This window comes from Aspergillus wentii, assembly GCF_001890725.1.
Source record: "Aspergillus wentii DTO 134E9 unplaced genomic scaffold ASPWEscaffold_4, whole genome shotgun sequence".
NCBI lineage: Eukaryota > Fungi > Ascomycota > Eurotiomycetes > Eurotiales > Aspergillaceae > Aspergillus > Aspergillus wentii.
Window position 1 is genome coordinate 2,168,600 of NW_024467835.1, and position 27,065 is coordinate 2,195,664.

The following is a 27,065-nucleotide window of genomic DNA, read 5'->3' on the forward strand; positions in this document are numbered from 1 at the left end:
AATCGGATGATTTAATGATGGAAAAGAGAGAACAAAGGGAGTGGAGAGATATTTAATGCGGTGGTTGAAGGGATTTTGTTTGCGTTTTTGCTAGGAAGCGCGTGGGGGACAAAGAACAGGGATAGTATTTTTATCAGGCTTTTATGTGTTTATTAGTCTTAGTTTGTGAATGTTGAAGTGAATATAAAATAGTATCTTATTCATTCAGTAGTCTGTGAATCTTTTTAATGGTTTACTACACTCTAGGAGTAGACTATGGAGAGGTTATCTAACAAAGTGAAGACTGAAGAGTATAGACAGACAGATATATGACTACGATAGTTGACCATGACTGGAAAGAAAAATCGATAGATAAATTTGTCGATGGAAATTTGTCGGTCAATTATTCGATATATATAGAATAAGAACTGGTAACCGCCGGGTGGAGAGAATTATTCGATAAGTCAACACTATCAATGGCTTCATCCAAACTAGTACTTTTGATCGCATGGAGATCCCTCCCATCACAGCGGTAAGAGAGCAAAATAGTAAAAGAGAGAGGACAACGATTGTCGATGGATCAGACTCGGCCAAAGATACCAGTCCATCCTAGGCTCTTAGTGTGCATGTACGGCATCTGCAGGATCATGCCCGATGCTTCTGGATAAGATGAAGCTATATTGAATATTGAAATAATGTTCTACATCAGAAACTCCAGGTGACAGAGAAAAAAGCTGCCACTCATAAACGTACATAACCACCAACATTCTCGTCAATCATCGTCCATCCTGTCCTTCATTTTCTTCTTCTTCCATTGACTGCCTTTCCTTCGCCCTCCACTGGCAATTCTCGTGAGATTCATAGGGCATCATGTTTCACCCTCTGTACAGCTGTTCTCGATGAAGTATCCCCTCTTCACTCTGCTGGCTCCAGTCACTGTCGACCTGCTCTGCCAACTGAGCAACTGAAATACTCGCATCTTTCCTCTCTCCATCTTCCATTCTCCATCCTCTCTTTTCATTCACTCATTCACTGTTGTTTTTCTATCTTGGTCTCTTCCTAACCGCTGATCCAACCCACCTATTACGACATTGTTCCCAAACCCCCCTCTACTTACTACTGACGTCGCACGCGCCACGCTATCCTTCCATCCCTGCTTCCATCACCATTAATTAAGATTGTTCTTTTTGCCTCAACGGCCTTTCTTTTGTCTTCTTCGTCCGTATTCCAACATTCCTTCGCTTCTATTGCCACAACCAGTCCATTCGTTGTTGCAGCCGCCCGCCTTGCCGCCGTGTGCAGCGTTCTTTGACCGACCTTTAATCTTCCACCTTCATTCAACCTGCAGCATCCCTGGGTTCGTCGATCTGTTTTGGCTTCAATACTGTTTAATCTCTGTTCTAATTTCGTCTAATTTCGTTTGTTTCTTTAGCCAGACCACTTCCAGATATCTCATCCATCCTTTGATTATTCTTTTTTTTTTCTTTTCAACGGTTCGACCGTACATTCGAGAACGCAAGCGATCCAGTTCCAGCCCTCCTTCTCCTCTTCGGCCCCGCCGTCCTTTTTTTAACCCGGTGCGCCCTTGTTGGCCTGGATTCTTGATCGCATCACTCACATTCCAATCTCCTTCCGAAACTCACTCACTTTCTTTAATTCTCCCCAGCCGCATTCCGGCCAACCTTGGACTTGAGACACTAAAAATCGAGATTTCAAAGGGACCCTAAAGGCCAACCCTCGTGGTCATCGATCTTCTCTTGTACCCGTGAGGGCTGTCAGGCCCCATGTCCTGCGCAAACCGTTCGCTACAACGACTGCTACAGCACCGCCCCCTTTGACGGCCATCCCCACTCGCGCCTTCTTTTCGATACCCCATTGTTTCAGTGTCTGAGAGTTTATTATGGCTCTTACAACGCCGCCCCGCGGTGTTGGCCCGGGGGACTATCTACTAGTTGTTCGTACGTATGCCCCGGACGAATCCCTGCTACGGTCGCGGCTCGATGACCCCGCTCGCAAGTCATCAATTGAAGATACTGACGATGATGTCGCTATAGATGATTTCGATGCACGAGGAGCCGATGAGCTTACACTGCGACGTGGAGACAAAATTGAATTGGTGGAATTGGATGATGGATTTGGTGATGGATGGTATCTTGGGAAAGATGTGAAGACGGAGACAACAGGGCTCTTCCCGGGAGGTATGTCAATGGGAATTTATTGCCTGCACCGGGACTTATGACCGGGCGGCTAATCCAGACTCCAGTCTACACTACTGCGACCCCGAAAATCCCAGTTCGAAAAACAACCGATGTTCCCTTCGAGTCGGGCGATTCGCTTTCGCACAGCAACGATGAGAGTGACCACGAAAGTGCGACAGCCGAGGCGCGTCCTCCGATCACATCACCTAAAAGCGGAGAAACCACCCCTCAAGCCTCACGACATGTTAGCGCTTCTGATATTAATGTCCCGGAAATGGAGTCGAATCCCGCATTTCCTTCGCCCAAAAGGTCGAGCTCCTCCCCGCTCCCCGCTACTACACTGGACATTCAGCATTCACTCCGACAGTCCATTGACAGCCACTTGAATGGCCAAGATAGCCCAGTCATGAACGAAACCCTGAGCGTTATCGACGAGCATATCACTGACCTGAGCACTCCACGTCACAGTGTTGCCCCTCAGGAATCCAAAGCCGGAAACGATTCCGCTAGCGAGTACAGCACCCATCTTGGTCACCGTATGTCCTACATCAATGGACACGAAACAGATGAGGAGGAGGAAAACCAGCCTACAGAAGAAGAAGTGCGTAAATGGAATCACACCGAAACCGCAAAGCATTGTCGGGAGCTAGCCATCGAGTCGAAGCATTGCGACATCTTCGAAGAACAGGAGATTACTGGAGATGTGCTGCTGGACATGGATCAGGACTTCCTCTTTATGAAGGAGTTCGATTTTGGTGTCATGGGACGACGGCTTAAAACCTGGCACAAAATCAAAGCGTTTCAGGAAGAGATAAAGGGATTGAAAGACTCACCTCGAGGCTCCACTGGTTTATCTGGTCCTGAAGAGCGATCATTCAGCCGCGCCGGTCAAAACAGTGCCTTCCTTCCTCGCATCCTAGGGTTTTCTGACAAGTCTGCAAGCTTTCACCAGGCGCGAAGCTCGGGCCCCGTTCAGCATCCGAGGCTTGTCAGTAGCAACATGCAGAGCACGACCAGCTCTCCTATAGGCTCGCACAATTCATACGCCATGGGCACTGCTAGAAGGCCTTCCGCCGCCTCCATTCGGGATATCAACCATTCCCGCCGCCATTCATCCATGGACGGCACCAATCGACTGTCAGGCGTGTCCGACTCTTCGTATCCCTATCACCAGAGGAAGCCATCATTCGATCGAGGTTGGACAATGGCAAGCAGCACTCAACCATCTCGTCCAGGAATTTCTCTTGGGACCCCTACCGAGACACTCCTCCCCCAACACGTATTCCGCGGTGCCGATGGGTCTGATTCTGCTATTTCTGTGACCGACCGTTACGATGACTTGGACCGAGGGTACTTTTCTGGGCCAGAGGGCGATACGCGGAAAAACAGACGGGTGTTGCAGAAGCGTAGCTCAGATATGGGAAGCCTTACTCATTCTCAGAAATCGAGTTACACCGATGAGCATTTCTCGCTCGGTCTTAGCAAGCGGCATTCTCGGATTGCTAGCATTGATTCCATCCGAGACGCTGCTGACCGCGCTTCACACGGATCCAAGGCGTTTGCACCCCCACCACCAACCAAAGGCCGTTTAAGGAGTCTCAGCACACGCATCACCGACCGATCTGCTCAACGTTCACAATCGTCTACCCCGTCAGGGAGCAAGTCTACCCCTACCTCTGGCTTCTTTTCGTCTTTTACGCCATTTGGAAAATCAGAGAAGGCAGACAAAGGAGAGCCTGAATCCCCAGGCCGCTCTACTCCCATGCCACAGCAGGCTAAGAACGCAAAAACTAAGTTCCGTCGTGGGGTTGGCCTCCGTGCAATGTCTGATGTTATAGGTAAGGGGGTTGACACATCCGTTCCTCCTGTGTCGCCAATTAAGGAAACCGATCCCTCGTCAGCTAGGACCGGGTCGACTACACCCTCAGCAACTTCCAAGAGCTCCGAACGTCATAGCACAGATGGTTCCGCAAAGGCTGCAGAGGGGGGAATTTCCTTCCCACGTCCTAGAGCGTCTGTCAAGGCTGGTGTTGTTAAATCCAAGAAGGATACCAGCGCTTACACTCAAGGCCTGGAGAAGAAATCCCCACAAGAACAGATCGACGGCTGTGATTTCTCTGGATGGATGAAGAAGAGATCTTCAAACTTGATGACGACCTGGAAGCCTCGTCTATTTGTATTACGCGGTCGTCGTCTCTCCTATTACTATTCGGAAACTGACACCGAGGAGAGGGGTCTAATTGACATTACCGCGCATCGTGTGCTTCGGGCTGACAATGATCCTATCGTCACTTTGCATGCGACAATAACCGGTGCCACGGCCTCGCCGACTTCTCCTGCTAACCCGCAGCAGCCTGAGCCCTCGTCTGCTAAAAACTCATCAGAAAGCGTTCGCGCTCCTAAGAAAGAAGCTGAAGGGCCCTTCTTCTTCAAGCTTGTGCCTCCCAAAACTACCCGCACGGTTCAATTCACAAAGCCCGCGATCCATTACTTCCAGGTCGACAACGTCAAGCAAGGTCGTTTGTGGATGGCAGCTTTGATGAAGGCAACCATTGACCGTGACATGGACGTCCCGGTCGAGACTTCCAACAAGCAAAAGACGATTAGTCTCAAGCAAGCGCGGTTAATGAACCAGCGGCCGCCTGCCCTGATGACGACTCCAACGACACAGGAGGACCAAGAGGAAGAAGCGGCTGCTGAGGAAGAGGACAAGAGAGCTAGTGCTGCATCGGCAACAGATGAAGCCCAAGATGGCTTGATGATCAAGGGCGTTGGCCTTGATGGAGAAACTGCTGCTGGTGATGGTGTCTCCGAGGAAATGCCGTCTAACCCACTGGGTGGTCTTGACACTGGCCCCTCATCTTTGCTCCCCGAAGCTCTTGCCGAATCAAAGTAACCGGTGACTGAGCTTTAGCGATTACCTGTGGGCATCAGTGTTTGATTCGAATTACATCTTACACTGTCGAAAGACGACAGGTTCCTCGGCTGTTTGGCGTTTTATGTGATATACCCCTCGTTCGGACTTTTATTTTTACTTTTACTTATCTTTATTTTTAACCCTCCCTTCTGTTTCGGTTTTTCTTTCTTCACTGGGTATGGGTGTGATGGATACAATGGGATATGGATATAGTATGAGGATCAAAGATTTTTAGCCATGTTCATGAGAGTTGGGAAAGGTATTTAAATGAGTGTTGATTTCGTATAGCCATGTTCCATGCTCTCATCTACTCCGTACCAGGAGTCCTTTTGGAGATATCTCATATATAATCATAATAATAGCCGGGTGGTGATCACACTCATCTAATTCCATCAAGAAAATATCAAGAGTATTAATAGCAACCTTGAAGCCGATCGTTGCAGTTGGCGATGGCGGCTGATCTTCAAGCACGGGGCCAGCCAGAAATCCACATTTTCTCTTCCTTCATTATTGTCTCTCCTTTTATTTGTCTCCACGAAAATACTGATATTATATTCTCTTTTATCCTATATATTATACGACTCCAATGCCAGCTCAACTCCAAGATAATCCTCCATGTCCCTCCGCTCGCTTCTTTCCCGCCTCCTCGCTGTCCTCCTCCCACTTGCGATAGCATCCTCCCTGTACCTTTACCTCTACCCCCTCTTCCACGGCTGCGCATTTCCTCTACCAAAAACCAACAACCAGACCTCATCTACAACCTCAAACTCCCTCCTAAATACCATCCTCCAACATGTCGCCCCCGAATCCGCCTCCGACCCGGCTATCTTCCGCCTCCTCGTCCTCGCAGACCCCCAACTAGAAGGCGACAGCTCCCTCCCAAACCCAAACAATGAACTCCTCCCTCGCCTCCGCTATCACTGGGCCAAGATAACCTCGTCCATCGAAGAACAAGAACCCGAGTCCGAGTCCGAGTCCGAATCTCCAGTCTACGAGAATGTCCTCTCCGCCGTCTTGACCGCGCTCCGCATCTTTGCGCGCGAAGATATCCCCCGCTCCCTTCGTGCCGTGCGGAAGCGGGTCGATCTGCTCGGTAACGATTACTACCTCGCGCATATATATCGCACGCTACACTGGTGGAGTCATCCCTCGCATGTTACGGTGCTGGGCGATTTGATTGGGAGCCAATGGGTTACGGATGAAGAATTCGAGCGGCGCGGGAGTAGATTCTGGGAGAGGGTGTTTCGGGGCGGGGAAAGAGTTGAGGAGGAGCTTACTGTCACCGGTGGTGATAGTAATGAAAAGACAGGCGAGGTTGTCGCGCCATTGGAGATGTTGGGGTCTGCCAATGAAAAGTCCTCTGCCTGGACGCGCAGGATCATGAATGTTGCGGGCAATCATGATATTGGGTATGCCGGGGATGTGAGTGAGGCACGAATGGAACGATTTGAGCGTGTGTTTGGGCGCACAAATTGGGATATCCGGTTTCAGTTACCGCCCATGGAGCAGGGGGGTTCTGGTGATGGCAGTGTTTCCTCTGTGGTTACGCCTACGCTGCATATCATCAACCTCAACACTTTGACTTTTGATACGCCGGCTCTGTCCGAGAATGTTCAGTCTCGGACTTATGCTTATCTGAACGAGTTGATTTCCAAGCGTATCCATCCCGTTGAGGACCGTACGACGTTTACACTACTTCTTACACATCTTCCTCTGCACAAGGAGGAGGGAATTTGTACGGACGGTCCTTACTTTACGTATCATGAAAATGATGACGAGAAAGGCGACACAGACGGCGTCCCTCGCTACAAGGAGGGCGGGTTACGGGAACAAAACCATCTCAGCGATTATCTCAGTGCCAACGGAGTCTTACAGGGCATCTTTGGGCTGAGTGGCGATGAAAACGCCGCAGCTGGTGGACGGGGTCGCAACGGACTCATTCTTACCGGACACGACCACACCGGCTGCGATGTCGTTCACTTCGTCAACAAAACCGATCCATTGATTGAGAGCAAGGAAGGAGAAGAAGGCGAAGAACCAACCTACGAACAGATCCAGTCTTGGAAATGGAATGCCAGACGGTACGACAATTCCTACAATAGCTCGGATTCAGACACCCCGTCCATCCGCGAGGTCACTCTGCGTTCCATGATGGGCGAATTCGGCGGCAATGCAGGGCTGCTTTCACTCTGGTTTGACTCGGACCCGGCAGTCAACGAGTGGAAGTATGAAATCACAATGTGTGCGGCCGGAGTACAGCATATCTGGTGGGTGGTACATGTAATTGACCTTGTTGCTTTTGTTGTTCTTTTGGTTTATCTTGTTTTGGCTGCATTAGACTCTCCTAAACCCCAGCCGAAGTTGGATCGAGCCGAGAAGGCTGATTCGGTTGGACAGGAGAAGAGTGGGAGCAAGGAGACAAAGGATGTGAAATCATAGTTGGTGTATATCCAGATACCCGTGACATAGTATTTTTCTTGGTTATGATTTGAACATTCCAGTTATCTTGCCTCCGTAAAGTATCTTACAGCCTATCTATACTCGGTGAGTGGCTATGGTCTGTTTCTGCCCTCTTGATGGTGTTTACAGTCAATTGCTTACCTTATATATCAGGTATTTTGTATCAAGACTGCCATTCGGGCTATTTTGATACTCTATTGAAGAGTCGATCGATTCCTCACGATCCACGGCAGCAGCAAGGGCGATATCAGTATAGAGTACAGAACAGGGAATGCCTAAGAACCAATCTGACGAACCAGCATTGCTTGACATGCAGTGCAACTGGTGAAGAGGTTATCAAGGGTAGCACAAAAAGCAACGCCTTGCTTGTATGTGATACTGTTCTTGTCGACGTTGTATCCTTTCGGGTCTTACCATATATGGAAAGAGCCTTGTCCCGGGTAACATTTATATCCCATCTTGTCTTCTGATTTCAATATGGGCCTCATTAACGCAAGTTTCCTCTTCAAAATGACCCGATCCATTCTCAACAAGTCAAACCTTGCCACTTCTCTCTCTGCGAGAGCTCCCTTCTCGCAATGGCGTCAGACAAACAGCCATGAATACACGCGACCAGTCGATCCCCTGGGAAAATATGCCGATACCTTTTGCATAGGAGGTGGTCCTCCGGGATATCGCAATCTTGACATCCTAGCTGGCTTGAAGCTTGACTTTGACCAAGATCCAGCATCCCTGGCTGGCATTGTGCAAGAAACATGGAAGAACCTGCGCTTCCAACACCCTTTGCTTGCTGCTACATACGATGGCGATAACTTCATCTACCAAAGTCCAGGAAACGAAGAGGAATTGCAGCAATGGGCTGACGAGACATTTCTTGTCAAAAAGTCCCGGTCTACCCCTACTAGCTGCCCGGAGGATGTTATGGTTATCGACCGTTGCGATCATCCCATGATGGCCTATATCCCAGAGGATAAAAGAGTTGTCTTTCGGATGCCCCATGTCTATGCCGATGGGATTGGAACTGCTATTTTATCCCAGGACTTTATGGTAGAGCTGGGACGGTTGATGTCGGCCACGACCAGATCAGACAGGGAGCGGCCATTTAGGGAAGACATTCAAAATCTACCCCTAGGCACATGTGTAGCAGCAAACATGCCGGAACTCTCAGCAGAATGGCAGGAAAGCGTGCGGGCCAAACTACCGGATCCCAAAACGGACGAGGCCATCCGTATGCCTACCAAAGACGATGCTGGCAGCAACATTCTCCCCAGAGATACACGAATGCAGCGTCTTCGATTCACCAAGACTGAGACGGCCAATATCCTTGCCCGAGCCCGGAAGTCGGGCTTAAAATTAGCACCTTTTATACATGCAACAATGCTCCACGCAGCCAAAAAACTGGCCATCACTCCCGAGCAAGAAACAAAGAACCATACTTCATTCATGTTATTCAACCTCCGTGATCGCTGCCACGGGACACCAGCTAATGCTGCTCACCGGGCTCTCGACTATCGCGTAGCGTTCTGGTATTCCCAGATCCAACTTGGCAATAACCTCTATGACACGGCATCGGCACTGAAAGATCATTATGAATCTATCCTTCAAGAAAAAGAGTCAAGAGCGGCAGCCCATATACCACACTGTGAAAAGATGACGCCCTTCCTTGGTGACAACGTGCAGCATTCCATCATGATCAGTTCTATTGGGAATCTTGATCCAATAATCCCAGAAAAGAAATGCGGTGCTTTAAAACTGGATGAGTTCTCAGTTACCGCTTTGGTTACAAGTCCGCTGCTCTTCGTCCCCGTCCAGACTTTTGCTGGTCAGCTTGAAGTGAGAATTACGTATAATGAGGCCTACCATGAGGATAGTCAGGTGGCGGAGTTGTTGCAATTACTGAGGGAGGAGGTTGGGCCAGCTTGTTTCTTTGGAGAGCTAGTAGTCTAGTAGCACAGCAATCTTTATGCATATCACAGAGTTGGCGAATGCATTTACATTTTTTATCAAGTATAGCCATGTATCCAGCAATATATGGTATTTCACTCTGAAGCTGGTCTACATTGTATTCTGCTTGCAATGTATTCAGTGTTACTACACCATTACTATGACGACATACATGTGCCTGGGACCTTTTGGAGAAAGGTATACATACTGCATTAGTTTTTAGATGGTTCTCTATGCAAGGCCACTAGATTATATTCTCGTGACTCTTCAATGAGGGTAAACAGGACTAAAACGGCCGGTAAATCCAGGTTGTACAAATACGTGCCATGCCATGACATGAGTTGTGAGTTCAAGGGGCGAATGAACTGGGAACAAGGTGAAGTGTTGACGCTCAGTATACTCCATCTACGAGATCATGTCAAGCATACTGAGTAAAATACATCCAGCTACATCTTAAGGCACGACAAGGACATCAGTATATGTGTCATCGAGTTCATCAATTGAATAATGGTAGAGATCCATCGAATCCGTCAATCTCGTCTTCATTCTCATCTCATAAGAGACCTCCGCACCAGAATCCGCCTAGCCAAGCAACAATCATTGGGCATGGAGCATTGAATAAAGTGTATTTTGCAAGTTTTTTGCGTTAATATTTCCGAGTCGCGCCGTTCTTGTGTCTTCTTAGATAAAGAAAAAGAGTAAAAAAAAGGGTTGGGTAAAAAAACGTCATTTAGGGAAAATGTAAGCGGCTAAAGTTGGAAGAGGACCCTTTTTCGTTTTTGTTTTGTTCTTTATTTCATATGCACCCAAAAATCCCAGCTGGTATCGTTCCGTTCTCCATTTCCTGCTTTTCCATATCAAACGGTTCTTTTACATAACGACACCGGAGTTGGAGGCAATACGCTAGACAGTCATGTTAGCAAATCGTTCGAGATGTATAAAGAGCGAGGGAGCTTACAGGCCAGAGCTCGGCAGCCTCCTTTCCGACGGGGCCGGTGATGGCGGATCCCTTCATCTCACCCTTGGCGTTGACGATCTGATTTGAAATTATTAGTTAATCGGTTCTCTGATATGATGGATCCATCTCCAAAGCCATGGTCCATCTGATCAACTCAAACGAGTAGATCGAGCAGGACCAGGCCGGACCAATATCCATCAAAATGCAACCAAGGTTATCATCCACTCACCACACCAGCGTTGTCCTCGAAGTAGAGGTAGATACCGTCGGGTCTTCTCCAGGGCTTGCTCTGACGGACGACGACGGCGGGCATGACCTTCTTACGGAGCTCGGGCTTTCCCTTCTTGACGGTGGCCATGACCATGTCACCGACACCAGCAGCGGGGAGACGGTTCAGGCGCGCACCAATACCCTTAACCGAGATGATGTACAGGTTACGAGCACCGGAGTTGTCGCAGCAGTTGAGGACGGCACCGCTATAAGACGCAAAAACGGTTAGCTATATGTCAGATCTCGGGACGTGTGTTGGTTCTCGTATGGGTGTATGGGTCGGATCCTTTGGACATGTTGTATTTTCCGATTCCGTTCGACAGAATATTCATATCAAGACGAGTCGAAATGGTGTGTTCGATGGTAAGGTAGGGAGTTCACAACGTACCAAGGAAGACCAAGGGTCATCTTCAACTTGTTGCCGGAGGCAGCACCACGACTGTTAAAAATCAAACCATCAGCAATCGCTCATATAAAAGTTAATTTTTTCTTCGCATCATTCGAAAAATTTCCCGTCTTCGAGCACAGCTTCCCAGCACGTTTTCCTTCCCCTCTCGTGGCCGTATCGTTTCTCAGCAAAATGTATTCCCCCCTCATACCCTTTTCTGACGGACCACCAACTGTGCACTCTTCCCGGGCAACGCCATGCTCGCGACGACTCTGGAGAAATTCAAGCACTCACCCTCTCTTAGACATGTTGGCTAGGTATCACGTAACGTGTCGGATACTGGTAAAGGGCGAATTGGGCGACGAAGGTCGAAAGGGATCTGGCGACGTCGAGGGTTTGCACACGGCGGCTCGGGTTTCGAATTGCTCTCGCTTAGTGTGCGTGGTGTGCAAAATCTTGGCGCCTGTTTTCCATTGGTCGGTGGGACCCGCGCTGGGCTGGATGAGATGCCCTAACGCTAGGCTATTAGGGTATTAGCGTAGATTAGGTAATATACAGGGCATTTTACGTCACTGATCAACACCAAGCAATGGCGACAGTTGGATTACCATTCTACATACTATGTAGTCCAAGTTTTTGATGATCCGAAGCTTGCTTCGAAATATCTACTTCCATTGATTCTAGTATAAAGTGAAAATAAAACAGATACATATGCGACCACATAAATATTCCAGTAACGTTAAACGTCCATTTGCATCGAGGAAGACCATAGTACAAGAGAAAGAAGAACGAGAGAAGGTAGGATATCCCGGGAAAGATTGAATTTTCTTGCACCAAAAAAACCTTCTCGTAAAAAACCAACACATAGCAAGATAGAACCTTCATGTGTAGAACATGATGTAAAAATTTCGCGGGCCCGAAACACCATACTGCCGTTGTCCATTGCGCCAGGAACCGAGAATGAAGAAAATGCTTCTGGAATCAGTACTGAAACTATTCTTCATTCTTTGCAGGCTCCTCAGGCTGCTGTTTCGAATTCGACTCTTCTGAGGTTTCTTGCTCAGCCTTCACTGGTGCTGATTCATCTTTAGGGGCTTCGGTAGCTTGGGTATCCCTCGCGGCTTCGGTGGTCTGAGGAGCTTCGGGGGCTTCAGGGGCTTTTTCGGTAGTTTCTGCTGCCTGCGATTCTCCGGTCTCCGTTGTTTTCGTTGGTTCTGTGCCCTCTGTTGCACCAGCTGTCTCAGCTGGCCCAACCCCGGAAGTTTCCTTGCTGGGAGACTTGGCTTTAGAAGGAAATGAGGGTTCTGTTGCGGTTTTATCAGGTTGTGGTGTTTCGTCGGCTGGCTTACTTTCTCCCTCCTGGGGCTCACTCTGTGCCTTTTTTTCTGGGGCTGGGGCCGGTTCTTCTGGCTCTTCTGGTTGTGGCTCAGGTGCGCCGGCATCTTCCATCGTGGTGTCCTCATCCTGTACCTTAGGAGAGGTTTGGCGTGAAATGGGAGCAGAAGCGCCCTGCTCTTGTCCGTCAACGGCCATTTCAGAAGGCTCGGCAGCAGATGCCTCTTCAGCTCTCGATGGTGGCTCAGCAGCAGATGGCGAAAGACGCTCTTCAGCTTCGGCTTCTGGTGCTTCTCCCATCTTTGCGTCAGCTGTAGTATCCATCTCCTCATCGGCAATCGAGGATTCATCTCGAGGCGTTGCGATCCCGCTGTCAAGCCCAGAATCGACGCCAAGGTTTCTATGGTTGGCCTCGTTTCTTCGTCTGATGGCGTTGGGTTGGCGACGGACGCCGTTGGCTGCATTCTCATCCTCGTCCTCGCTATCGCTTAGTTCCCCGGGTTTCTCGACGTATTGGTCGAAGCGGCGTTGGGTAAAGCGCTTGTCTTTGTTTTCATCCTCGTCCAAGTCATCAAGAATTGCATCTGCCTCATCGTCCATACCTCCAACAAGAGGATCGCGGGGAACATCAGTCATTTGTACTGAAGGTGCAAAAGCAGTCCGCTTGAGATTTTCGACGACCTGCGTGCGGATCTTATCAAGATATTCTTTCGTGTTGGCATTGTCCATATTTGATGGGCGTACATCCAATTCGTAATCTGGCGCAAAGTACTGTAACCAGTTAGAAAAGATCAACACAGACAGCACTAGAAGAATCAACCAACCTCATAGTAATCATTATAGGGAAGCTCAGGTCCTAGACCATCTCCGACCAAAATTCCGGTCTCAAAAGCCCAGGTTCGTGCGACATTACGCATCGTGTAACCGCCACCACCCAGAATTAAGGTTGGCAGGTTGAAACTCTTCATGAAGTTGACGCAGTTGGCATGACCTCTCATACTCAAGTTGAAACAACCAAGACGATCGCCCGAAAGACTATCACCACCACATTGGAGAACCACGGCCTCTGGTCGATACCATTCCATGACACTCTTGATAACTGGCTCAAAGATGCTCTTGTATGAGATGTCATCAATACCATCACGGAGCGGGAAGTTGACAGCATAATGTTTACCCTGTCCCACACCGATGTCACGGAGTTCACCAGTTCCGGGGAAATACTCTCCGTACTTGTGGAAGGAGACAGTCATAACACGATCCGTAGTGTAGAAAGCTTCTTCAACACCATCACCATGGTGCACATCAATATCGACATATAGGACTCGTTGTTTGAACCGCAGAAGCTCGAGGATTCCTAGCACAATATCTAAATGGAATGTCAGTCGATTTTCCCGCATTGATCTTTGAAACAAGCCCAGTCTTACCGTTCACGTAACAAAAACCACTCGCTTCGCTCTTTTTCGCGTGGTGAAGGCCACCTGCCCAATTCACAGCGATATCGCACTTATTCCGGTTGAGCCGTGCAGCGCCTTCCATGCTTCCACCAGCGCTGATACCGCAGAATTCAAAAAGACCGTCGAATACGGGACAGTCATCACCGACATTGTACTTGCTCTGTTCCTTCGCAAACGAATCCATGTTGTCGGGGGTCACCTTCGAAAGGAAATCGATGTATTCATCTGTATGGAATTGGGTCATTTCGTACTTCGAGGCCGGTTTCGCACGCTACAGGATTTGCTGGTTAGCGGGGGACGAATCCATAAGGCGCACGGCGGCAAGGATTTTTGAGATAAGACCAAGAGGACAACTTACGTAGATCTCCATGCTTTTGTAGAGGCCATAGTTCATGACCAGACTGTGTGTCATCCTTATGCGATGAGGCTTCATGGGATGCCCCGAGACATAGGCATAGTTGCCCACATCCGAGTCGTAGAAGTAGGCGACCTTCTTGTTGCGATCAGCGCTCCCGTTCACGCTGATCGGGTCAAGAGGAGCAAAAGAAGACGTCATGGTGAATGATATTGTGCAGGACTGCACAGAAAATGCCACTCAGAATTGGGGATATCGGGATATATATGGGGGTACGGAGTCCAGGAAGTCGAAGCGTATTGGAGATATTATTTAGTTGAACGGAGACCAAAGAGAACTGGAGATAATGAACGAGAAAGATCAAAAGGATGGAAAACAGAATCCAGAATCACGAGAGGAAAGAAAAACGCTCCGGTAATCCAGTCAGTCAGAGAAATTGGGTGTTGTAGACGGGGCGCATTCCCATGACGCCGAGTGAATTGAGAGCGAGAGAAGAAGTGGAAACGAAGGGGAGGCCGAGCAAAGGCCGCAGAGGCAGAGGGGAGCCACAGAGTGAGAGAAGCTGCTCTCCCTTGGCGCGCGGGTTTGTGCCCACCGCCTCCGTCAGGATGGCAGAGCTCGGCCACGTCCAGACTTCCCGATGAACTATCATCACTGTTCCTTTGCTATCCATTGCGCCTCCAGCCATCTTTCTCTGTTCATCTACGATCCATCGGATCTTCATTTCTTGGCATATTTAAGATCAGTTGCTGGTTGTGTTTCTGAGAGTTGACTTCAGACTTTCCTCGTCACGACTTACCTCTGACACACGACTCCTCCAGTCGGAGCTTCCAACTAGGAAGCTATCCCCCACCTCTTTAATCTTCCTTTACTCGAATCTATTAACTAGCCATGGATCGCCTCAACCGAATGCTCCAGGCTGCCCAAGGCATGGGCATGGGTAGCGCAGCTCCTGGTGGTGTAAGTCATGCCCCTCCAGCCTCAGCAATCTTACCACATTACGTTGCGAGACACGTCTTGTCTTCTATTTCACAGGAGCACATTTTCTTTTCAAAGCAAAACTTCTAGTATGGTTATAGCTGACGGTTCATCTTTTTAGGATACCCCCAACCTGATCGATAACTCCGAAACCGTTCACATCTCGTCGCTAGCTTTGCTGAAGATGTTAAGGCATGGTCGGGCAGGTGTGCCTATGGAAGTCATGGGATTGATGCTGGGCGAGTTTGTGGATGAGTACACAGTTCGGGTGGTTGATGTTTTTGCTATGCCTCAGAGTGGTACTGGTGTCAGTGTCGAGGCTGTGGACCCTGTCTTCCAAACCAAGATGATGGAGATGCTTAGACAAACGGGACGGTAAGCTTGAACGGGGAACTTCCATTTTTCTCTCTCACGCTCGTGATATACTGACAAGCTCTTTCTGTAATAGACCGGAAACTGTTGTTGGCTGGTACCACTCTCATCCTGGTTTCGGCTGCTGGCTCTCCTCCGTCGACATCAACACCCAGCAGTCCTTCGAGCAGCTCACACCCCGTGCCGTTGCCGTCGTCGTTGACCCGATCCAGTCAGTCAAGGGCAAGGTTGTCATCGATGCCTTCCGACTTATCCAGCCCCAGACCGTCGTCATGGGCCAGGAGCCCCGCCAAACGACATCTAACTTGGGCCACCTGAACAAGCCATCGATCCAGGCGCTCATCCACGGTCTGAACAGACATTACTACAGTATTGCGATTGACTATCGCAAGACGGGCCTGGAGGAAAACATGCTGATGAACCTCCACAAGCAAGTATGGACCGATGCACTGCAGATGAACGATTTCCATGAGGAGGGTGAGCACAACGTTGAGCGGATGAAGCAGCTCGTTAGCCTCGCCGAAGGCTACGAAAAGCGGGTCAAGGAGGAGACAGAGCTGAGCAAAGACCAACTTAAGACAAGATATGTTGGAAAGGTCGATCCTAAGAAGCGTACGTTGTTTCCTTGCCGCGTTCTTTTAATCCCGATGCCTTGTTTCCGCGACGGATGCTAATCATGCTCTACAGACATCGAAGATGTGAGCCAGGAACTGATTGAAGACAACATTGTTGCGGTCTCAAGACAAATGATTGACAAGGACGCTTCCGTCGCACGGTTATCGGCTGGAAAAGGAGCCCAGAACGGTGGCGGCATGGATGTGGACGAGGAGCTATAGATGACTAGCAGGACGTACGGAGAATGATCTGCGACTACATTTCTTTATCCCATGCCAAAAGGTCTAACCTACAGTTGTTCTATACTCGTAGGGACATGATGTATGGAGACAAAGCTATTTACCGTATCGGTATCAGACTGGATATAATCCACATAGACGAATGATGTTTCAATGTCTTAAAGAGGGCAGATCTTCTATTCTACTTCTTGGAGTATGTCCTATGTTCCTACTCAGTAATATGATTCAAGTATTGAAAGGATATGAATTTTAATTTTTTGCTGCTTCAACTCAGTTATACAAGCAGTGACATGCATCGGAGGATACTATAGTACACCAGTCAGCGTGTGCGCTGATTTGAGATATCTTAGCCTTCAGAGGCATAGTAAAATTAGTGAAAAGGGCCAAGTCATTGGATAGCTCATGTATTGAGCGGCGTAATCATCCGATGTGAGGCGTTCTTCTGTTTCCGCTCATGCACCAGTCTAAATCCCTCGAAGTTATAGGCGCGCTCCTCGTCATCATCCAAATCCGACCACCCTCGCTCGGGGCCCCAGAGGATTTTCTTGTTAGCCTTTCTCGCCTCATCTAACAGCCGGCTCATCAGCGGTCCACTCTTGCGGACTGATGGAAACCCGTCGAATTCTACCTGGACCAGGTTTGGCATTCTGATCAAAACCTGCTGCAATAAATCGCCTGAAAAATGGGTATAGTATTCCTTTGAGATGCGGAAGCCTTCGAAAAACGGTTGCGACGGATCACATTGGGTAAACACTTTCAGTGTGCGCGCCCGAACCATATCCTCCAGCCCGAGACTATTATCCACTGTCCATGATTTCGGAGGTGCTGTCCAGCTCGAGCCTAGAATCAGCTCGATGGTCGTGATGGAAGGTCGGTACCGTGCTGGCAAGACTCTGACTGTTGGTACCCGGGAGTAATCCTGGACCGGGAACAGACGGATGATTTGAGTGGAATAGAATACATCGCTAGCTTCGTCATGAAGGCGACTCGAGGCTAGAAAAAGAGAGATGCGGTGCGATAGAGGGGCGACGAGTTGATTTTTCGACGAGGCACCAACATTGCCGTTGGTCCGCAAAGTCTTGTTGCGATTGTTGGTGAAAAGAACAAATGAGTACACGCGCAGTCGAATTTCGGAGGGAAGATCGAAGAATCGAAAAGGCTCCAGAGGCGCTTTTGCTTTTGGTTGGTTTTGTTCTTCTTCAGTCTGCTGGATTTGGCCTTCCTCTTCACGTTGGTCCTGGAGGGTCACCTTCTCCAGGGCATCTGAAAGTTCAGAAGTCATAATGATAGAAGAGGGGGTCTATAAAAGAATACACAGCACGTTTCTAGGCCTTTTATTTTCAAGCGGCTTCATTCCATTGTTGCATTTTAACTCGAGTCAAGTGATTAACAATAACACCAGAAGTCACTGGCGCACTGAACGTACGATTTTCTTAGATGAACGGGCAAAAGAATAAGGATTTGTGTCCCACGAACGGGGCTGCAGCATCAGAGGTGGCCTTCGCTGCGGCTCTTGGGAGTGGGATCATTGGTCTCCCCAGCTAATACAACCCGGCATGCATGGAGAAGAAGGCCTGAAGGGTCAAATTAATGTCTGGGTGTTCAACTTTCATAACTTGGAGAAAAAAAAGGAAAAGAGGAAAGAAACTGGTAGAAGGCGGGGGTTTTTAAAGCACCGGAGTGCGCAGTGGGTACGAGTCGCCCGCCGTACGGCCTGCGAGGACAAGCGGCAGTTCGACTTTTCTGGAGCTTCAACTCCGAAGGTGATAAACTCCAGTATCTTCGAGCGCTGAAGCAGAAGACTACAGACAGTCCTAGAGATCTCGCCGGTCTTTATTATCTGGATTGTCCCTCCCCCTTTCCAATTTGGTGCTCTTTTCTGCAGAGCATGAGTATACAGTTCTTTCTTGTCTCTCATTAGATTCCCTTTCTTCCATCATGCTTAGCCGTGCCGTATTGCCTCTGACGAGGCCCAACATCCTTGCCTCTACTCTCCGTGTATCAGCCCTGCCGGTCTCACATTCCCGATGGTACGCAAAGAACACCAAGCCCGAGGCTCCGTACAACGCCCCCGACTCTGTCAAAACCCCCAAGCCCGAACAATACTCGTCGGAACAGGTTGAGTTCGACACATCTGCCGACCCGCAAAAGAACACTGCTTCTCAAACTTCCGAAGCTGTAAGTCTATATTCTGTCGGTGCATTTTGATCTAATAGATCTGACATGATTTCACGAAGCCTGAATCGGACTCTACCTCTACCGAAAAGAGTGCGCCGCGTAAACCGCTTCCCGACCTCACACAGGGTATTCCATCGACACTCTTCGCAGAGCTCGAAGGCCGCGCAAAGCAAACCGGGGCGACCGGTCTGAATCTCACAGAGGACCCTTCTCGTTCCGATGAGTATGATGATGATGGCCGGGGCGATATCCCCAAGGATGGTTACGAATCCTCTTTGGACCGCCGCAGGGCCCGTATGGCCAAATTGATGTACGCCCTCACCTTGCTTGCAGGTATCGGAGGAGCAGCCTACATGGGGCGAAACTGGGAAACGGAGGAGGAAGAGAAGAACCACAAGGATACTCCATCAGGCTGGAGCCCAGGACTCCTCTACAACCGCATCAAGGCCCGAATGGGCGACTTCACCAGCTACTACAAAGACCCGGCTTTCCCTAAGTTGCTTCCCGATGAAGACCCCAATTTCCGCCAGCCTTACACTTTGGTTCTCAGTTTGGAAGACTTGCTTGTGCACAGCGAATGGAGCCGTGAGCACGGATGGCGAGTTGCCAAACGACCTGGTGTCGACTACTTCCTTCGCTATCTCAACCAGTACTACGAACTCGTTCTCTTCACCAGTGTCCCAAGTATGATGGCGGATCAGGTTCTCCGAAAGCTTGACCCCTACCGTATTATCCGCTGGCCGTTGTTCCGGGAAGCTACCCGATACAAGGACGGAGAATACATCAAGGTAAGGCAGACCCGTAATGGAAATTCGTGGAACGCAGCACTGACTAGGATTTTCTAGGATCTTTCGTACCTGAACCGAGACCTCTCGAAGGTGATCTTGCTTGACACCAAGGAGGAACACGCCCGCCTGCAGCCCGAGAACGCCATTGTTCTTGACAAGTGGCACGGAGATTCGAAGGACAAGACACTGGTTGCGTTGATTCCTTTCCTTGAATACATGGCTGGTATGGGTGTGGAGGATGTGCGCCCCGTGCTGAAGTCCTTCGACGGCACTTTTATTCCGGCGGAGTTTGCCAAGCGCGAGAAGATCATGCGTGAGAAGTTCCAGAAGGAACTTGCCGAGGAGCAGAAGAAACGTCCTCGTAGCGGAATGGGTACCCTTGCCGCTGCTCTGGGAGTGAAGTCCAGCAGAACCCTGGATGGCGAACAGAGTCCATCCGAGGGACTGGCCCAGGGCAAAATGCTCTGGGACCAGATCCACGAGCGTGGACAGAAGAACTATGAGCTGATCGAGAGAGAAATCCGTGAGAACGGTGAGAAGTGGCTGGCTGAGATGGCCGCCGAAGAAGAGAAGGCCCGACAGGAACAGATGAAGTACATGAAGGGCTCCTTCACCAGCATGTTCGGTGCTGGCGACAAGGAACAGTAACTGATTGCATCATGAGGGTATGGCGCTTGCAGAGCTGAAACTTTTTATATTTCTCTCCATTCTTTAATATGTATCAGCAAACGGTTTTGGGGGGTTATCATTAGATGTGTCTTTGGCTCTGAGCATTCAGTATGATTGTAAAATAGCGGTTGGGTTGTTCTTTTGGTTTCTGTATAAATTTGAATAACATTTAATGTCATTACTAGTGGGTTTGACCTTGTGTTTTGGATAATGAATAGTAGAAGCCGCTATAGGGTGGCCAAATATATATTGTTCATGTCTAGTATCATAGTAACCCTATTCCAATAAGAGACTTTGTTTTGTGCCTATAAGCTCCGAATAAGAGGTTAAACGGTTTTAAAATAGTAGGCAATAACATGTTGGGTTTATAGATAAGCCTAGTGATAAGATATTTAATTAACTTTTCCCGACCTTCCGTCGGAAGAGGGACAACAAATAACGGAACCAGAAGGTCATAGTATGTATCAAAACTTCTTCATTATCTATATAGCTAATTGCCTTATAGATGTGGGCTTCTCTTGGCCCGGGTATAATCCAAAATGTCCATACTCATATCTTATCTCCATCTTCTCTCCTTTGAGAAAACAAACGTCCATTAAGTTAGAGATTAACGTCTTGAAAGACAGAAACATCCCAGATTCCTGTCATATCGAATGGAAATCCATCCATTGTGCCAAAGGTTCCGGATATAGACATCATGTCATCAACGATGTCGTTGTTTGTCTGTGTTTCTGGTAGCGATATCGCGGCTGGGTTCACGAGACGAGGATCATTTAGCCCGAATCCGTTATAGTTTGAATCGGTGTTGCTGTTGTCGCTGCCAGGGAGTCTGTTAAGGATTCGTTCGCAGTGGTCCAGACACATGTCGGCTAAATCGAAGTCCTCTTCCTCCCGCACACGGCGGAGAATGGATCGGAAATTTTCAACATTGGTGAGACATGACCGGGCTACCTCGGTGTCTGTGGTTTCTAGGGCGCAGCGAACGAGTAGGGTAGCTGTTGATGTGAGGTGGAAGGCGCTGTCTGTAGAAATAATCAGATAAAGATCAAGGGGTAGAAGTGGCATCTGGACATACATGAAAGCCAAAACTCCTTGAAGTTTTCCTTCCGTAAGCACGAGATGAATCGTACTATTTCCTCGGCCGATTTGCGGCATTCCGTTTGGAAGTATCGGCGGGCTTCGGGGTTATCCGTTTCCGCACTATTGACCTCCTGCAGTTTGACTGGTAAGAAAACACATGAGATGCATAGCGGATTTGTGATATCAACTTACATTGAGTTCCACCCTGCTAACAAGCATCTTGACAGCAAGAAAAGAGAGCTGCAGACTGCTTATCCCTGATATTCGCTCCTCGGAATTGTTGTTTATCGGTGTCCTTATCCAATCGGGTAAAGAGTCCTCCCACATATCCAAATCCGTTCGGATTTGTCTGAGTTTCTTCGATATCTCGCGTGGATATCTGTGCTGCAGACCGTAAACAAGTGGCAAAAGCTCACCGAGAATTTCGGTCAATCGACATAAGGCGATGTGACAATGTGCAGCTCTCACGCGCTCGGTGGTGCGCATGTGTTGTGGGACTAAGATATCAATAGTAGGAAGGGGAACATCATATTGGTTTTTCGCAATTTGTGGGGGTACACCATGGCCATAACTTCCCCTATCGAATGGGTCAGTAGCAATCCAAAAACGATTCAAGAAACATAGGCAAGATCCTACCAACGATCGTGTATTACAACTCCCCACCATAGACGAACTCTGTTGTTCTTGTCGCGTTGAGATAGTTTCCAGTGACTGGGGTCGCGATTCAAGCCAAGGCAGTGAGAAAGTGAAATAAGTCGGCCGCAGCTGATGGCATTACCAGTCATCGAGAATATGGGTCGTCCAGTAAGATCAATCAAAGCGGCACTTATTGTCGATAAGCCAGGTGCGGAAAATTCTTCGTGGAGAGCAGCCACGGTCATGTTGACAGCGTATCGAACGTCCGGCTTAGGGTGACAAGCGAGCTTGGGCGTATGTTTCCAATAAACCAACGACATCGAGTATACCTGACATAACAAAGATGCTGGTGGCTCACTTGGCGAATCCGAGATGTACGACTCCCAGAAACTTTCGCCATCAAAGATCGGAAATGCTACATTGAATCTGTCTATAAACCTGAAGGCGGAAAAATAAAAGGTTAGAATGCCATATAGAAATTTGGTTTAGGACCCATGTGGCACATACAATCTTACTAGGTCATGCTTGAAAGGTCCGAGTATCTGTTCGAGGATTTCTTTTTGGTTCTCCCCCGGAGGAACGCCAACTCGCATACCCTGCCTCCTCCTCGAGACAGTCGTATAAAGGATGGGTTTTCTTGGGTCGCTTGAATAGACGTTGTATGGATGGCTAGTTGGCTCCACAGACTCGTTAGACCGCTCTGGGGGCATGAACTTCTCAATCACTTGTGCATCATCCGCCACAACTGGGCCAACAATGAGCATTGATTCATTATGCGGGTCTTCAACTGTTTGACGCCGGGTGTCGCTTCGGCCGTCTCCGGAAGAACTCGTCCGAGATAGACCGACGGGTTTTTCGAGTCGGCGATCTGTATTTGGCATGGGAGGAGATGTGGTATCTGATGTACGTTTGCGTTTCTGGCCCGAAGGAGGGTTATCCCCAACTTGATCCATGGACCATCTCTTAGATTCAGACGCACTGGGAGCTGGCTGTTCAGGACCAGATTCCTCTTGATAATGACAGTCCGCTCCTTGGACCCGACATAAGAGGCATGATTGACCAGGGATATCCACCGTACATCGCGATTTGCGTTTCCTGCATAAATCGCAGGCTCTGACTTTGTGCGACCTATAAGGTCGTGCGCCGGCGTTGAATCCCGGAGAGGGGAGCTTCGAGGTTGAACCGTCCTGAATAGTTGAAGGTGGCATGATAAACGACGAAATAACGTGATACTTTGTTCCAAATAGCTGTCACCCCGCTGGTGCAGTCCAATTGAAAAGCGCGCAATGTTAATGGATGGCGATTTTGACAGTCCGGAAACTCAGAAAGAGCCGACGATTGTTATCAGAAGGGATGAGGGGGTGGGGACGACTAGAGAATGGTCAATGGAGACATTGAAGCCAGAGACGCGAATCGCAAGAAAGCGCAGAGCCCACCATATTCCTTGACTCCGTAAACACAACGCATTCAGCAGCAATCAGAGCGTTGGCGACTTCGCGGACCGATGACTGCCACAAGGTTTCTTCATTCTTATCGGAACTAGGACTAAAATGTGGGGATGCTGACTCAGCAGTCCATCCACGTGCTTTGGCCTCTGTCAGTCAAAGTCACGGGTCGTTCGCTCTATTTATATCCCGCTTCCATTTACTCCGATCGTTCTCCCCCCAGTGCGGGCTTCGACGTCGTCCTTCTTCGGCCCATCCAGGGCTGATTCGAATATGCAGGGTAGGAATCGTTTATTGTCGATCAATTCTATCCGATTACATACATCTTGAAACAATTCCCCGCTTCATGCGCAGGTGTAGCATCACGGTTGCATTACCATTGGAGCCAGAAACACAGCCACAGGGCATCACTACTAGTGACCGTTTCTCGCGGCGGCGCTTCCAATCTTCCTACGCGCCTTTTCTTTCTTTCTTTTTTTTTTTTTTTCGGGGGCACATTCTCGCACCTCTTGAATCTCACGATAATCATCTTTCATCTTGAACGCTAGTCGATGAACACAATCGTATCCAGATATGCTCGTTGCTCCCAGCAGACGTAACATTAAACAGTGGTGATGATTGATGGTCATGGAGAATGACATGCGGTCGCTGAGAGCTGAGCGGCATAATAGCTCCTTCGACGACTCGGAGCAGCTAGCCGATGCAGCACCTAGGCGACAATGCGAATACTCGGAAGAGAACCCGACCAAGAATGACGAGCAGGGCTTGTCGTCTTTCAATCGATTGCCACCCAATGTGATTGAACAGTGAGTTAATTTTTTCTGTCCAGAAACAGCGACTGCGCATCATTGTCGGAGCATATTTCTACAGTGATATCGTCCATGTTGCCCGTATCAAGGATACGACCAGTTTTAACCGGCTACGTAGCATTCTCTATCTCGTTGATCCAAATACATTCGCATCTCTGGTCCTGCTGAATCGAAACTGGAGGCATGTATCGGATTCTTTACTCCTTTATTCTTATCATTTATCCCGATGTCCATCATTTTCCATGACCCAGGAGGTCATTTCAGACCCGGTTGGCTTGGGAGGCCTCAGTTCCCTCAAGCGCAAATTCTTTAGTGAGATTAGTAGAAATACATTCGATGTGTTTCTCAGACCCCACAAAACTCTCATTAAGCTCATCTCAACGTCGATGAGCTCTTCTACAGCATTTCCACAAGGTGAAGCTTTTCGCTTCACATTTTCGGCCAGGGGCCAAATGATTCTTTGTTTGAGTTCGTCGAGAATCATTGTGCTCGATGTAACATCTGGACCTGCCATGGTGAAGCATGAACTCAAAACACGGAGACGTCCGTTGAGCGCAACCATTTTAGACGATGGATCGCTCCTTGCAGTTGTATCTTCAAGGCACCAAGTCAATATCTATAGTCTTTCAAATGAGGAGGCAAAGCATATACAAGGGTTAGCTTTGAATGATGTTCCGCGATCGCTGGCCCTTTCTCCAACTGGCGGTGTTCTTGCTATCGCCTATGACGATATGATCGAAGTCTATGCTTTGGGAGAAGACGCACTTGTCACTCAGCGAAGAGCCGTTCGCTGCTTTGGAGTCGATTATCTCTCATTCTCTTGTGATGGGGAGATGCTATTTGGATCATCTGCTGATGGTCGAAACAGCAATGTAGTAACCATCACAGTGCCGTTTTATACAGAACCCGAAGGCGAGTCATCCTCGAGGGACATTGAGATACGCATGTGGACAACACAGATTCTTTTCCCGGACATAATCCGCGGCTACAGCCACGCTTGCCTGCTACCAGTGCATGCGGAGGATGCGGGTGGCTGGATTTTGGGCTACGATAGACAAACGGCGGCATTCAAAGCAATTAGGGCCAACAGTGTGAACTCGGGCACCACATACTTCGTGCCCCCCTTGGCCAGTAACGGGCCCCAAGATTCTTCAACCATCGTTATGCCTACCGCGGACAGTAAGGGCGAGCTTATTGCACTGGGATTTCAGAGCGGTGGTCTTTGGTTATATGGTGTACCCGACCGCCTTGATGTTGCCCCCGCAATGAGCCCAACTATGGAAGCCGATGCTGCGTCGACCGCTAGTCAACGCCCCATGGAAGGCTTTTTTACACCTCAAGATGATTTTGTGCGCTTACAGCGAGCAATTGGCCAGCCAAAAGTTTTGATTCGTGGGCATCAGGTAACCGACATTTCTGGAATTACGGCAGCCCATTGGGTGCATCCCACGAACATCATGTTCAGTGAAGAGGCCAGACGCTCTAGGTTGGTGGCTGTAGCTCCTGGTGGTGTCAGTCCCCCAACTATTGGTGAAGAGGACGTGCCAGTCGATGGTGGAAGAGTGCTCATCCTGGACTTTGAGAGGTCCACGGAAAACGGCAAAGTACATGAAATTAACATCGAAATTGGAGAGGCAGAGCCTAAGATGCTTAGAGAACCGAACTCTAGTCTGGACACCGAGGTTGAGCTGGAGAGAAGAAGAACTCGTGTTCACCGTGGGACTACCACATCGCAGCGAGCAAGAGCTGCCACTAGGGATTCGTATCCAGCTGCAGCTTTGAATAGGAATAAAGTGTCACCGTTCAATACTCGCAGGAACAGTTTTACCCTATCCAGCTCCCCCAATAATGATCTTGATTTTGGCGATACGCTTGCATTTCCAGATACCCCTTATGATAACACCCAGCCACGTTCCCGCGATACGCTGCAGCGTGCTGCCACCGCAGCGGCAGTTACTCGTCGGCGTCGCAATCCCTCTCCTCAGCCTGAAGCAAACCGCATTCCTTTTGGACAACAGATTCCTCATGAGAGTGACGCTGATAACTGGGTTCCACCCCCACCGCCATATACCCGCGAACCTGATGTCCCACTGCCGGAATCTCTTAGAAGAACCCTTCTTCCAACTACGGCTCCTGTCCAAACGGCTGACGAAGAAACTTCTCCTGTTCGAAGAGCTCACACCACTCGCCTAGACAGCCGGAGCCAAGATACCATTTCTCGATCTCGATCCCGCCCCGCCATTCAAAGACTGAACACCATCACCGGGTCTAGATTGGTTTCCCGGATAAGGAGGAACACTAGAGATTCTGAAACTCATGACCGAACTCAAGGCCAAACAAATGGTCTCCCGCAGAGGAGAAGAGGTTCATCTGTTCACTCCCCTATACCTGTTGGGAGGGCCTCGGGATCCCTCGGAGCACAGTCACCAGAAGAGAGACCCACCACCCCCGGAGGATCATTCGCAGATGTTGCCCAGTTTCCTTTACAGTCCAACTCAATCCTCCCCTTATCATCAGCTACCGAAGCTATTCAGCATGTTCCTCCCCAGGCAGTGCTGTTACAAGGAAACCAACCTGCACGCCTGACTGCTGATCAGCCCATGATGGGAGGGTCAATGCAATGGCCGCCCCCTATTCCCCCGCTTCCAGATGGTGCATCAAGGAATTACCACTCATATTCCATCTCGTCGCCAAATCTCCTGCACGTCCCGGAACGTGAGTATGTTGTACCAGACAGAGTGCCAACTATTGCGTCGCGGACGGGGCCACATAGACCCACAAACGAACACCCCCAGCCTTCAGATATTGGAAGAATGAACCCAGGTCAGCGAGTTTCTACAGATCCTACAAACTCACAGTCGCCAACCCCGTCGAACGATATCTGGCGAAGGCGGATCGAGGAGTGGAATGAACGAACTATCTATGAAAGAAGCAGGAAGAGTCGCAGATGCGTCGTAATGTAAATGTTAGTGCTGCACGAATATACGAATATTTCTTT

The 27,065-nt window shown here is 49.1% G+C and overlaps 10 protein-coding genes across 10 annotated transcripts; 6 read left to right on the forward strand and 4 right to left on the reverse strand.

Annotated features, from left to right (window-relative positions):
• Window positions 1-1,879: 1,879 nt before the first annotated feature.
• Window positions 1,880-5,073, forward strand: ASPWEDRAFT_109617 (putative polarized growth protein (Boi2); the record flags this gene model as incomplete). Its single annotated transcript, XM_040828101.1, has 3 exons — window positions 1,880-1,937; window positions 2,034-2,177; window positions 2,243-5,073. 3 exons carry the CDS (start codon window positions 1,880-1,882, stop codon window positions 5,071-5,073), a joined length of 3,033 nt encoding a protein of 1,010 aa, XP_040689150.1.
• A 530-nt stretch (window positions 5,074-5,603) lies between these two features.
• ASPWEDRAFT_510423 (uncharacterized protein) lies at window positions 5,604-7,767 on the forward strand. The gene is made up of 3 exons (XM_040837535.1): window positions 5,604-7,361; window positions 7,433-7,638; window positions 7,708-7,767. Coding segments are annotated over exons 1-2 (1,653 nt in total). The 5' UTR covers window positions 5,604-5,709; the 3' UTR covers window positions 7,434-7,638; window positions 7,708-7,767.
• A 450-nt stretch (window positions 7,768-8,217) lies between these two features.
• Window positions 8,218-9,444, forward strand: ASPWEDRAFT_97249 (uncharacterized protein; the record flags this gene model as incomplete). The annotated part of the gene is made up of 1 exon (XM_040839620.1): window positions 8,218-9,444. A coding segment is annotated over one exon (1,227 nt), but the record flags the coding sequence as incomplete, so codon positions are not given.
• A 924-nt stretch (window positions 9,445-10,368) lies between these two features.
• ASPWEDRAFT_51508 (60S ribosomal protein uL14) lies at window positions 10,369-11,422 on the reverse strand (the record flags this gene model as incomplete). Its single annotated transcript, XM_040837605.1, has 5 exons — window positions 10,369-10,401; window positions 10,457-10,534; window positions 10,686-10,932; window positions 11,115-11,165; window positions 11,409-11,422. The coding sequence occupies 5 exons, from the start codon at window positions 11,420-11,422 to the stop codon at window positions 10,369-10,371; spliced, it is 423 nt and encodes a 140-aa protein (XP_040689153.1).
• A 685-nt stretch (window positions 11,423-12,107) lies between these two features.
• On the reverse strand, window positions 12,108-14,459 carry rpdA (histone deacetylase RPD3; the record flags this gene model as incomplete). Its single annotated transcript, XM_040828214.1, has 4 exons — window positions 12,108-13,220; window positions 13,274-13,815; window positions 13,874-14,174; window positions 14,262-14,459. The coding sequence occupies 4 exons, from the start codon at window positions 14,457-14,459 to the stop codon at window positions 12,108-12,110; spliced, it is 2,154 nt and encodes a 717-aa protein (XP_040689154.1).
• A 472-nt stretch (window positions 14,460-14,931) lies between these two features.
• On the forward strand, window positions 14,932-16,638 carry ASPWEDRAFT_40681 (proteasome regulatory particle lid subunit RPN11). The gene is made up of 4 exons (XM_040835381.1): window positions 14,932-15,218; window positions 15,358-15,611; window positions 15,685-16,220; window positions 16,296-16,638. The coding sequence occupies exons 1-4, from the start codon at window positions 15,150-15,152 to the stop codon at window positions 16,442-16,444; spliced, it is 1,008 nt and encodes a 335-aa protein (XP_040689155.1). The 5' UTR covers window positions 14,932-15,149; the 3' UTR covers window positions 16,445-16,638.
• Window positions 16,639-16,668: 30 nt separating this feature from the next.
• ASPWEDRAFT_40682 (uncharacterized protein) lies at window positions 16,669-18,069 on the reverse strand. The gene has a single exon (XM_040835383.1). It carries the CDS (start codon window positions 17,742-17,744, stop codon window positions 16,863-16,865), a length of 882 nt encoding a protein of 293 aa, XP_040689156.1. The 5' UTR covers window positions 17,745-18,069; the 3' UTR covers window positions 16,669-16,862.
• A 331-nt stretch (window positions 18,070-18,400) lies between these two features.
• On the forward strand, window positions 18,401-20,076 carry ASPWEDRAFT_51512 (protein translocase subunit TIM50; the record flags this gene model as incomplete). The annotated part of the gene is made up of 3 exons (XM_040837606.1): window positions 18,401-18,640; window positions 18,700-19,428; window positions 19,486-20,076. The coding sequence occupies 3 exons, from the start codon at window positions 18,401-18,403 to the stop codon at window positions 20,074-20,076; spliced, it is 1,560 nt and encodes a 519-aa protein (XP_040689157.1).
• Window positions 20,077-20,460: 384 nt separating this feature from the next.
• Window positions 20,461-23,356, reverse strand: ASPWEDRAFT_40684 (putative C6 transcription factor). The gene is made up of 5 exons (XM_040835384.1): window positions 22,321-23,356; window positions 21,814-22,251; window positions 21,370-21,754; window positions 21,173-21,308; window positions 20,461-21,119 (listed from the first exon to the last, which is right to left on the reverse strand). The coding sequence occupies exons 1-5, from the start codon at window positions 23,019-23,021 to the stop codon at window positions 20,698-20,700; spliced, it is 2,082 nt and encodes a 693-aa protein (XP_040689158.1). The 5' UTR covers window positions 23,022-23,356; the 3' UTR covers window positions 20,461-20,697.
• A 529-nt stretch (window positions 23,357-23,885) lies between these two features.
• ASPWEDRAFT_51514 (F-box domain protein) lies at window positions 23,886-27,030 on the forward strand (the record flags this gene model as incomplete). The annotated part of the gene is made up of 2 exons (XM_040837607.1): window positions 23,886-24,064; window positions 24,186-27,030. 2 exons carry the CDS (start codon window positions 23,886-23,888, stop codon window positions 27,028-27,030), a joined length of 3,024 nt encoding a protein of 1,007 aa, XP_040689159.1.
• Between the last annotated feature and the right edge of the window lie 35 nt (window positions 27,031-27,065).

Excerpts from the sequence above, each read along its gene's own strand:
- ASPWEDRAFT_40684 (XM_040835384.1), bottom strand. The coding sequence starts at position 23,021 with ATGCCACCTTCAACTATTCAGGACGGTTCAACCTCGAAGCTCCCCTCT. Across the intron at positions 22,252-22,320 it reads AAGCATGACCTAGTAAGATT|GTTTATAGACAGATTCAATG; the intron begins GTATGTGCCACA and ends TTCCGCCTTCAG. Across the intron at positions 21,120-21,172 it reads CAAGGAGTTTTGGCTTTCAT|ACAGCGCCTTCCACCTCACA; the intron begins GTATGTCCAGAT and ends TTATTTCTACAG.
- ASPWEDRAFT_510423 (XM_040837535.1), top strand. The coding sequence starts at position 5,710 with ATGTCCCTCCGCTCGCTTCTTTCCCGCCTCCTCGCTGTCCTCCTCCCA.
- ASPWEDRAFT_40681 (XM_040835381.1), top strand. The coding sequence starts at position 15,150 with ATGGATCGCCTCAACCGAATGCTCCAGGCTGCCCAAGGCATGGGCATG. Across the intron at positions 15,612-15,684 it reads ATGCTTAGACAAACGGGACG|ACCGGAAACTGTTGTTGGCT; the intron begins GTAAGCTTGAAC and ends TTTCTGTAATAG. Across the intron at positions 16,221-16,295 it reads AAAGGTCGATCCTAAGAAGC|ACATCGAAGATGTGAGCCAG; the intron begins GTACGTTGTTTC and ends CATGCTCTACAG.
- ASPWEDRAFT_40682 (XM_040835383.1), bottom strand. The coding sequence starts at position 17,744 with ATGACTTCTGAACTTTCAGATGCCCTGGAGAAGGTGACCCTCCAGGAC.